The sequence below is a fragment of the Dryobates pubescens genome, chromosome 1 (assembly GCF_014839835.1).
Source record: "Dryobates pubescens isolate bDryPub1 chromosome 1, bDryPub1.pri, whole genome shotgun sequence".
In the NCBI taxonomy this organism is placed as follows: Eukaryota; Metazoa; Chordata; class Aves; order Piciformes; family Picidae; genus Dryobates; species Dryobates pubescens.
In genome coordinates, this window is record NC_071612.1 from 30,516,617 (window position 1) to 30,527,767 (window position 11,151).

Sequence of the window (11,151 nt, forward strand, 5' to 3'; positions counted from 1 at the left end):
CCACTGGGACTCGGTGAGGGCACACGTGGTGCCTGGGGATGGCAAAAAAAGCCAGAGGGTTGGGGATTTAGCTGGCAAACAGCACGGTTCAGCAGGGTGGAGAGAGGATTTTTTATTTTTTAATGACAACAGCATCTACGTGTGCACAGTAACATGATAGCAGCTTGTAACAGTTGCTGCCAAACGCAAATAGATGTCCTGCCAGCTTCACAGATAACACAAACAAGGCATGAACTTCTGCTCCTTTTCACCTTTGTTGCCAAGCAAACGTTTTCATTTTGTCCAGAAATCGATGACTTGCTTTAGGGGAATAAAAAGATGGCAGCAGCTTTGCCTTCGAAATGTAACTGCGAGCAGAACAGCGAGGGCTTGCCTCGGTTTCTTTTTAAAGAAAGTAAACCACCAACGTCCTGTAAGCCCGAAAACATCTAGTTGTTTGTGGAAGGTGGGCCCCAGGCTCCTGCAACGCGCTCCTTGCACTCAGCCAGCCTCATAAACTAATAAGGTCGCTCATTTTATGTCACCGCCGCACGACTTTTAGCTGCTGGGCTCCCTCGCTCCCTCCTTAGCTTGCGAGTTATTCACGTTTGAAAAAAAACATATCTACCTCATACTGTGCCCATCACTTTGTTCTCAACACGCCTATTCACACGAGCAAACCTCCACTTCTCAAGCGGGAGGCGGCAGGAGGAGGCGGGAGGGGGGGTGTGAGGGGGGGCGCAGCGCGGAAGAGAAATTAAGCTGCGTGCACGGAGCGATCTCCCTCTCCACCACCTTTGGGAAGCTATTGTTGGCCGAACAAAAGAACGTGCTCGCGGTGAATCGGGACCCTGCCTGAACGCGACAGGTCCGGGTGCAACGCACATGTGCTGTCCCGGCTGCAAGTGCCGCTGTTTCTCACCTGTGGACTCCGGGGCAAGCTCCCCGCGCGTCCCGGGGATTAATGGGCTAGAACGAAGGGCACGCACTCGGCATCTCCGCAGGCGAGCCCCTGCCGCGCACCGCAGCGCCTCGTCCGCTGCTGCCTGCAGGGGAGCCCCCCGGGGCAGTGTGCCGGAGCAGGTAGCCCTCCCTATTGATAGCTCGCTAAAGCGAGCGACGAACGGACTGACCGACGGCCCCACCGGCCCGGCCCCGGGAGGCACAGCCCCATGGAGGCTCCGGGGTTTGGCCGGCGGGACTGCCCGGGTGTCTGAAGGAGAAAGAAATGGGAATTTCCCCCGGCAGGCTCGACGGAGCTTCCCCAGCGGCAGCAGCCAATTCCCGCTGCCGTCGGGGCCGCACTCCGCCTCCTGGTGCGGGAAGCCGCGCTGTCGGGGCGCTCCTCGACTCCCGGCCCCCGCTCCGCTCCGTCCTGCGCGGAGCGACCGCCAGGCGAGCACCTCACCGAGCGGGACCGAGGGTTCTGCCGGCGCCGGCTCGCGCACAGAAACCTCACCCCTCCCCCCGGTCCCCGTCCCGTTCCGTTTCCCCACGTCCCAAACCTCCGCTCCCCGGCGCCGCGCGCCGGGCGGGCAGCGCCCCGCGTGCCATTGGCTCCCCGCACGCGCCGGCCCCCGCGCGCGCGCCATTGGCCGCGCCGACACGCGACCGGCGCGAGTGGAGGGCGGGCGGCGGGAGGGGTGGGGCGCGAGGGAGGGGAAGGGGGAGCGGGGCGGGGGGTGCCCGGCGCGTGCCGCTCCTTAAAGGGGGGCGCGGCGCCCGCCCGACACCGGAGACGTCGGGTCGCCACGCGCGAGGCGGGCGAGCAGGCCGCGAGCTGGCCCGGCCCCCGTGGGCGCGCGGCGCCCGCGCCGCAGCCATGAGCGTGCCGCGAGCCGCCTGGGACGAGGGCGGCCGGGAGCTGGCGGCGCCGGAGCCCGCGCTGCTGGCGCCGGAATCGGGCGGCTGCGGCTTTGCTCCCGGCTGGCTGGGCGTGTGCTGCGCCGCCCGCCTGCCTGCCGCTTCGCCTCGCTACCTGCTGCCTGGGGTCGAGGAGGAGGAGGAGGCTGCGGCGCCGGTGCACGGGAGCGCGGCGCAGGGCGGCGGGAGCAGCCCCAGTGGGGCGCAGAGGGGCACAGTGGGCGGCGGGCGGCCGCGGGGCGGCGGCGGATCCGGACTGCGGGCGCAGGTGAGCGGCGTGCAGAAACAGCGGCGGCTGGCTGCCAACGCGCGGGAGCGGCGGCGAATGCACGGGCTGAACCACGCCTTCGACCAGCTGCGCAATGTCATTCCTTCCTTCAACAACGACAAGAAGCTCTCGAAGTACGAGACGCTGCAGATGGCGCAGATCTACATCAGCGCCCTGGCCGAGCTACTGCACAGCCCCGCCGCGCCCCCCGACACCTCGGGCAAGGCCGAGCTCCGCGGGGTTCCCTTCGAGCCGCCCTGCGCCGCCGGGACGGGGCCGCCGCCGGGACCTCCGGCGCCTCCGCCGGGGCCGCCGAGAGCCTCGCCCCCCGGGCATGGCAGGACTCGCTTCCCCCCGCCGCCGGCTGCGGGGGGCTACTCGGTGCAACTCGACCCGCTGCACTTCTCCTCCTTTGCGGAGGGCGCCCTGATGGGACAGAGAGCCCCTTCCCCTGCCCTCCTCATGTCGCAGCCTGGGCAGCCGCCGCAGGAGCGGAGAAAAACGTCGCCCCGGTCCCACAGGAGCGACGGGGAGTTCTCACCCCGCTCCCACTACAGCGACTCGGACGAGGCCACCTAGGGCGGGGCGCCGTCCCCAGCACACCCAGGGTCGCCCCTCGGAACACGGACTCTGCTGTGGGGTGAGCAGCCGGCCGCAGTGCCGTCTCGGATGGCATCGGCTCTCTCCCGGTCGCCTTGAAAATCCGCCCCCTCTTCTCCCACCCGTGGTTTGTCCAAGGGGAATGGCTGTTAGGGAGTGACTGTACCCGCCCTGTCTGCCAGGATTGGGTTTTGGTTTAGTTTGTTTGCGTTTTTTTGTTTTGTTTATTTTTAGTTACCATTTCAAAAGTTTCTAATGCCTAGAAGTTGCCGTTCCCTCCTGCCAACACGCCACCTCGCAGCCGGAGCCTAGCTTGCGCCGACGGCGGGCAGGTGATGCACAGGTAGAAGGTCTGGCCCCGCTGCTGCAGCCGCTGCCGGTGCTGCCCGGCGGGCAGGGGTCCCGCCGGCGCCCTCCCCACCCGGTGCGCACCCGCGCTGACTCCCGTGTCTTCCAGGCCAGCGATCCTACCCCGGGTCACGCTACTGTGGAAACACGCACACGTTCACACACACAAAGTAAATAACGCACCGCGTTGTCCTGTAAATAGGGGAGAAAAGATGGATTTTTTTTTCCTTAGCGCACCACGTCGGCGCCTTTTGGGGGAAACTTGGCGCAAGCACTTTATCAGCGGCTGGAGATGCGGTTTCGAGAGGAAAGCTACTAACTAACTGCCAATCGGAGACCAAAATTTAATTAAGCCACTTAATTCTAACGCTCTCTTGAAAACGAAAACAGCTTTGTCGTGTCAAAGTTTTATGTTCATTTTATCTCGCTTTTGTCGTAATAGGAAACATATTTATTATGGAGTGTTTGCTACTATTTCTGTTTCTCTTTTTTTACAAACAAAGAACTTTTCTACGGCGAGAATCGTTTATTTTAATTTTAGCAAAGCCAGCTGCCATTGTTTTATGGGGCTTTGGGGTTTTGTTTTGGTTGGGGTTTTGTTTGGGGGTTTATGTTTGGTTTTGCTTGTTTGGGGGTTTTGGTTTTGGTTTGGGTTTTTTGTTGGTTTGGTCTTGGGGTTTTTTTGAGATCTAATAAACGTGGGAGAAAAACAAACAAACAAACAAACAACAACAACAAACCCCCAACAGTCTGAAAGTGCGTTCGCGTTTAGCTTTTCCCCTCGTATGTCCCGATCTGGGATGGTACTAAAGCCCGGCAGCAGAGGATAACCAGGTCAAACCGCGGGAGCGGATGCCACCGGGAGCCGGCAGATTGCACCGGGCGGGCGGGACCCCGCCAGGGCCGAGGGAAGGGGGACAGGGTGCCCCGTATGGAGTAGAGCTGCCCGCGCTGCGTGCACCGCCGGGATTGGGCCCCAGCTCCATCCCTTCGTTCCTAGATAAGCCCCGGGGTATTTCCACAAATTCGGGGTGAGGGGGTTCGATGCTGCTCGGTAGCTGCCTCTCCCCCATCGCCATTCGAGGCACAGTGTTCACCTTTCCTCCCTCTCTCGGTCGGTGACACGAGCGGGTGCCCCACAGAGCCTCGCCTGTCCCGGAAGGAGGTATAAACCGTGGGGAACGGGATGGGGTGTGGAAACATGCGAGGTGTGCGGCAGATTGCTGGGGGAGCAGGATGTGTCCCCTGGACTCTGGTTAATCCCCGGAGTGGGTGATGCTTTGCCCAGCTTGCCCGTGACACCAGAACAGGGGCTAAACCGGAGCCGTGCCGGTGCCGAGGTCCCGCTGGGTTCAGCAGGTGACACCTGGTGGACGGGGGGGGCGTGTCTGCAGGGCGATTAATTAACCAGGCTCAGCCAGGAGCACGTAGCCCCCGTGGGAGCGGGGCGCCTGAGAGGGGAGCTTTCCCCTGCAGAAACAAGGCACCTGTCCGCCTGGCAACCCCGGGCTGCCGCCTTGCCCTTTGAGAGTGCCGGTGGCCGCCGGTACCTCTGGCAGGTACGGTCTCGATGGGTGCAAAGTTCATCGTTAGGGTCATTTCCTTTCGTAAAACCCCCGCTAGCTTCTTCCTTATGGGCTGCCTTTGGTTATAGGGCGTTTAGCGCTGTGCTCCGGGAGACGATCCTCGCCTTCCACGGAGGACGCTCAGTGCAGGTGAAGCGGCTGCCGCTATCACTCGGGACAGCACCCCGCCAAGAGTGTCCCGGAGGTGCCAGACGTGGGTTAAGGGGCATGTGTTCCTTCCTCGGCCTCCGCGCCTGCGGACACTCGGGGAGGTTGAAAACAGCACGGCAAAATCCTCTCCGCTCCCTCGGCCGCGCTCCCTGCCCCGGGCAGATACGGGGTGGCGCGGCACGGCTCGGGGAGTGCCCGCGGCTCCAGCGCAGCACTCACTGTCTGAGGGGCTTCTCTTCTGACCTTTTTTCCTCTTCTTTATTTTTTTCTCTTTTTTTTCCTGTTGTTTTTTTCTTTTCTTTTCTTCTACTCTTCTTTTCTTCTATTCCTCTATTCTTCTTTTCTTCTTTTCTTCTATTCTTCTTTTCTTCTATTCTTCTATTCTTCTTTTCTTCTGTTCTTTCTTCTTCTTTCTTTTCTTCTTTCTTCTTTCTATTTGTTTTCCTTTTTCTTCTAACACTTCTTTAAAAGAGATACCCCGCCGCATTTCCATTTTAAGGTTCAGCTATAGAGTTTGCATAACAACCGTTTGGCAACACCCCCCACACCCCCCTTGCACTCCGTTAACAAGCTGTAACGTATAGCTGCAGGTTGCTATAATCTCATTAATATTTTGGAAACTTGAATATTGAGTATTTCAGACTGCTCATTCCCCATATGCCAGGCCACTCCCGCTATGCTGGCTGGTTCCTTTCTCTCCATTATTAGCAATTAGCTCCTACCTTCCAAAGTCAGATCCAAGTATCCAAGATACTAGCAAAGGAATCAACTATGTGTTGCAAGCTAAGCATGCTTAATATCTCCCAAACAAACAAAGAAGCAACATTTCTTTAAGTAATGAAGATGGATAAATCGCTTTATTGAGCTTGCGACAGTATTTGTTTGGTACAGACCAGCGCTAAGTTTTTTAACAAGAGCGGGGGCACGCAGCAGCCCCTGGAAGCAGTTTCACCCTGTTTGCTTCACGGGGTTTTATCATCTTAAACGGACTTTTATTTGAAAAAGGCGAGTCAGAAGAGTACTATCCGAGCGTTAAATTTTGGCTGGACGCTAAACATCCTCTGGGGTGTGAGGGAGGGGAGGGAGCTCGGGGAGCTGGTCGCCTTTGTGAGAGGCTCACGGCGACTCCACTGCTTTTTGAGCCCCGGGTCGCCGGATAAACTGCAGCCACCGGCGCCTATGCGGGACTCTGCCCACCGGTTTCGGCGGCGCAGTTTAGCGCGGACACTTTGAGGGGTCGGAGCAGGACGAGGCTTGACGGTGGCGAGACGGGGGTGGGGTGGGGGAGTTTGTGACGCCGCGGCCGGAGAGCTTCGCTGCCTTGCAGCTCTCCGGCTGCTGTTTGCTCAACCTCTGGCCTCGGGGAAGGAGGAAGGGGGAAGGAGGGAGGGATGGGGGAGAAAGGGTTAAACCCAGCGAGGAGAGACCAGAAAAACGCAAGGACAACGGGGGGGCGGGGAGGGAGCTGGCCGTGGGGCCAGTGTTTCTTAATTAGAGCGGAGCGGACAATGCGATGGGGCGGACAATGATGGGGACAGGGGGCTGAGACGGAGGGGGAGCTGGGGGGGTGGGGTGAGGGGGGGGTCTGGCCTCGCTCCCGGCCGCGGTGCGCCGTGTCTGGAGCGGAGCACGCGTTGTCAGCTGGTGAGCGCAGCGGCCTTTCACGCGGCTCCCCAGGGAGCTGCGCACCCGCGGTGAGCTCCATCGTCACCCCCTCCCCTCAATCATCATCATCATCGTCCTCCTCCTCCTCGGCGGCCCCCCAGCCCCAGCCAAGCACAACAGCCAGCATTCAAGCCCCCCTTCCCTCCCTCCCCTCGCACAACAGCAGCGCAGTGGCAGCCACACCACCTCCCAGCAACCGGCAGCACGCGAGGGCACCGCCGGGGCACCTGAAAGAGTCAAAGCCAAAGAAAGGGAGACAAAGGAGGAGAAAAAGATACGCAGGAATGGCCCAGCGTGTCTCCTCCGACAGTGCGGAGAGGCAGGCGCTCCCCAAGGGACGGGCGAGCCCACGGGCGCACACACGCGTGGACGCATGCACACACGTGTACGCCGTCGCGGGGGTCCGAGGCGCTGTAGCAGAGACGGAGCTACGCAGCCACCCCCTTGCTTCCCACTGTGCAGGAGCAGTAGAAAGAGCCCTAGCTTCTTTCTATCCCGCACCCCCAGCCCTACGTGGAACACCTCCCGGCTCGGGCTCTGTTATGTGCCTCCGACAAGGATGATCCCACCTGTGACACTGCCACCCACAGGAGCCGACCCTGGCACTCGGCAGGGGCTGTCCTGGAGTCTGGCCACCCGCTCTCACATCTGCCTGGGATGTACCTGTCGGACAGAGTGGGAGAGAAAAATGCGTGGGAAGGGGCGAGGGGGCGAATTGTGCGTGGGTGAGCTGAGGACATTGCCACAGCCCAACGTGGGAAGCCCAGTCCAGCTCCGCAGAGCCCAGGTTAGGACCAGGAGTCACCAGCGCTGCCCAGGAGTAAGAGGAAAGTTGTCCAGCCCTGGTCAAATCCTTGTAGGGCTGCAGAGTACTCTGCCCAGGCATGGGTGTACCCTGGGCTGGGGAGCGCAGCCGGCAGCTCTCCCGGGGCCAGGGTCTGCCCCCGAAAAGCCATCTATGGCCTGCCACACTCCTCCCGTTTAACTTGGCTGACATCGAATTGCTGGAGCTGGTCCAGAGAAGAGCAACTGAGATGGTGAAGAGCCTAGAGAACACGAGTTATGAGGAGATGAGGGAACTGGGACTGTTCAGTCTGGAGAAAGGAAGCTGGGGGGAGACCTCATTGCTCTTTAAAGCTCCCTGAAGGGAGATTGTCGTGGGGTGGGTGTTGGTCTCTTTTTCCCAGTAACTAGTGATAGAACAAGAGGGAATGGCCTCAAGCCAACCAGGGGACGTTCAGGCTGTACATTAAGGAAAGGTTTTTCACTGAAAGGGTTTCCTGGCACAAGAACAGGCTGCCCAGGGTGGTGGTGGAATCGCCATCTCTGGATGTGCTTAAAAGCCGTGTAGATGCAGTGCTAGGGCATACGGCTTAGTGGTGGACTTTGTAGAGTTGGTTCAGCTGTTGTTTGGATTCGATGTTCTTGAATATATTTTCCAAACTAAATGATTCTATACTTCAATATTTCTAAGTCCTTATTCCTCTCCCTTCGAGGAGAAAGGCGAGAAGCGTAGCCAGTGTGAGGTGCACGCTGTGCCCCATGTAGCGCTGGCCATTGCCAGGCTGCCCCGGGAAGGGGAGGACAGTGAAGCCCCCTCTCAAGTGCTATCGAATGGCGCAGGACGCCTGTGGGAGCCCAGCCAAGACGTGTTAAAGGCGATTTGAGCGGCGAGGCCATTTAAACGCTACAACAGGTGACTTTCTGGCGTGTGCTCTTCTCCCTGCCCGCTTCGTACCGGCAGGAAGGAGAAAGTGTTTTTACGGAGCTGCCGTAGGGGTGGGTGCGACACCCCCAGCCGCCCCCAGCCTGCTGCAGCGCCCAGGCTCTTCCCCATGGGGGGACAGCAGTGGGGCGGCCATCCGTGTCCCGTTCTGCGTCCGCTCTCCGCTGTTTTTGGCTCACCGCTCGGTTTGACGGGGGATATTCGGTGTGGGAGGTGGGCCCGCTTCACCTGCACCAGCGCGGCGGGTATCCGGGAACTGCGTTGGGAACTTGTGCTGGGGCAGGGATAGGTGCCCTGTAGCTCTGCCAGGGGAAGCGAGATTTGTGAGAGAGCAAATCAGCTCCGTTTACGAAGATAAATCTTCTTCGTATTTCACCCCAGTTTGGTTCCCCGTTCTCTACTTTTTTTCTCCCTCCTACGGCTCTCCCCGCTCTGCTCCCTTCTCTTCCTTTCCCGCTCCCTTGCGGTGGATACCTCCTCTCTTTACCTTCCCTTTCTCTATACCGAGGCAGCAGCCGCTGGAAGACGCGCTGCCGCCGCCGGGGTGCCTGGGCGAGCCGCGGGCGAGCGGGGCTGATTCACTTTTATGGGGCGGTTAATCAACTGCACATCAGCGAGACAGCGCATCAACCCATCTGCTTGATAGATATTCAAGAAGGCTCCAGCCCTTTTGAAGTCTAATTTCTTCCCCGGGAGAACGCGCCGGGTAATTTACCATCATTTCACAGGCAGGGCGGCCAGGGGGTTAACCCTTTCCCCAAGCGCTGTCGCGGCAGGTTTTCCTCCCGAGCGAGCAACTTTTCAATGTAAAGGTGCCTCTTGAGTGGTACTTGACTCACTGAAATAAGACACCCAGCCCACCGGCACGGTAAAGCCCTCTGCCACTTGTCAGATCAGTGTTTAAAAGATCTGTTCGGGACAAGCGAATCCATTGATCTCACCGGGGCAGCGAGTATCGTTTCCTTTTCAACCACCTACTCATACTTTCATGTTTCAAGGTCTTTGCGGTCTTGTGTTCCCACCCAATGTTCAGCAACACACATTTATCTGGGGGCAAGAGATGCACAGGATGGGCATCAGTGTAGCGCCTCATGTACGGCCCGTAGTGCCAAACTGCGCTGCCAAATCCGCGGAGAGAGCGACCCAGCCCCGACCCGGCGGGTGCCGTGGGCAGCTGCCCCTCGGCCTGCTGCCCCCCGGCCTGCTGCCCGGCGCTGACTGTCCGGGGGGAGGGTGGGGAGGGCAGACACTGCAGTACCCCAGCACGGCTGCTTGGGATTGCTGCGCACCGGGGCGGGACGCGCCGGAGGCGGTGGCCGGTTCCTCTCCCCAGTCCGGGGCTGGTCTTTCTGGGGTTGATCCCAAGCGGGCGCCAGCCCCCGGCGGTGCGCCCTGACAAAGACGCGGCGGGGCCTTCGGAGCTCTGGTCCGCGGCAGGGAAAAGCGATTGCCGCTATGTGTTTCCGAACTTTTATTTTTCTGCTTCCTTCCTCCAGGGCATTGCCGAAACGGGAGGTAGATGCGCTGATGAACGCTTAGCTACTCCCTCTTAGGTGTAAAGTTTTCTGGTTCAGGGCGCGCTTTGAAATGAGCCTGAGACCGTTTAGATGCATCACCTGCTTCCCATAAAATCCAAAAAGCAATCCCCGGGGACCTGGGCGGGAGCTAACCCCCACCTGGAACCGCTGTGCCCTCAGTCCCCACCTGCATCTGGTTTATCTAGAGTCAATATTTTTTACCCTGCCCGGGGAGGAATCTTGCTTGTTCCCGGCTCTGGGGAGGTATCCGCGATCAGCAGCTATGCCTCGGCCTTCTGCCGTTCCCCGAGCACTGGACGGGCACCAGCCCCCCGGTCGAGGCCGCTTCGCTTTTCACTGGGAGCTATGCGAGGAGACTGGGTTATTGATTTGTTTGTTTCTTTGTTTGTTAAATCCACCAGCCAGCCCAGCTGCTGAAACAGCCGTGCACGACAGTCTCCTGCAACATTTTTTCTCTAAGGCACCTTTTAAAAAGGAGAGGTGTTGGCGTTGTTTGTTTGTTTAACACAGAGAGGCTACTCCTTTTGCCTAAGTGTTTCGCAGGGAGAGTTACTGCCGGCCGTGAGGCTTGCTGCTGGTTTCCACTGGAGTAGGATTTAGCTGCCCACAGGGTGAGAGTAAAGCTGGGAGCCAAGAAAAGCAGTTGCCTATAAGCTGCTCTCTTGATTAGTTTAAAATTTTAGGTTTACTCACCCTGCAGTAAACTGTTTTTATTAACGTTTTATTGCAACTGAACTTCGTGGCTTTCGCGCTCGTCTAATTGCAACGCGGTAACTGCTCGGGAACAGGTGTTCCGAAGGATGCCCTGAATCAACAGAGGAAAGCCCGACCTAAGCCAGGAATCGCCATTAAAAAAGCTTGGAGCAACACCGCTAGCTTCGTTCCCCGCCGCCTTATCCCTAATGCCGCTTGGCCAGCGCCGAGGCTGGAGCGAGCGGTTCCCAAACCAATCACTGCTTCCCCGTGAGGAAGGCTCTGCCAGCGGGCTCTGGCTCCGCTCTTGGAGCAGAAGACGGCTCCCGGCGCGGCTCTGCTCTCCGCCCCTGCCTCACCCCACGGCTGGCCCGGGCTCTGTCCATGGTGCCGTCACCCCGCCCCGTCTTGGTCGTCGAGGGACACCCTTCTGGGATCTGTGGAGACTTTCTCTCTCTTTATTTTTGTTTTTTTGTCCTTTTTTTCCCTTTGTTTTTCCCCTCTCTCTCCCTCCCCTCCCCCCCCCCCCCCCCCGCAACGTATTTATCGTTGCCGATTGACTCCAGATTTGTTTCCTCTTCCTACTAGTATCGACCTCTAAAACCCCCTCAAACCAAACGCCCCCAGTAAGCAGCTTTCCACCCCACCTACCCCCATGCAGTGCAATGTGTGCTTTTAATCTACAGAGTATCCATAGCTGTGAAACAGGAGGTATACACGAGGCGCAGAAGCCTG

General features: G+C 59.1%; 1 protein-coding gene across 1 annotated transcript; it reads left to right on the forward strand.

The window, feature by feature from the left end:
- Positions 1-1,776: 1,776 nt before the first annotated feature.
- On the forward strand, positions 1,777-2,887 carry ATOH1 (atonal bHLH transcription factor 1). Its single transcript, XM_054163564.1, has one exon. The coding sequence runs from the start codon at positions 1,802-1,804 to the stop codon at positions 2,687-2,689; it is 888 nt and encodes a 295-aa protein (XP_054019539.1). The 5' UTR covers positions 1,777-1,801; the 3' UTR covers positions 2,690-2,887.
- Positions 2,888-11,151: the final 8,264 nt, after the last annotated feature.

Excerpts from the sequence above, each read along its gene's own strand:
- ATOH1 (XM_054163564.1), top strand. The coding sequence starts at position 1,802 with ATGAGCGTGCCGCGAGCCGCCTGGGACGAGGGCGGCCGGGAGCTGGCG.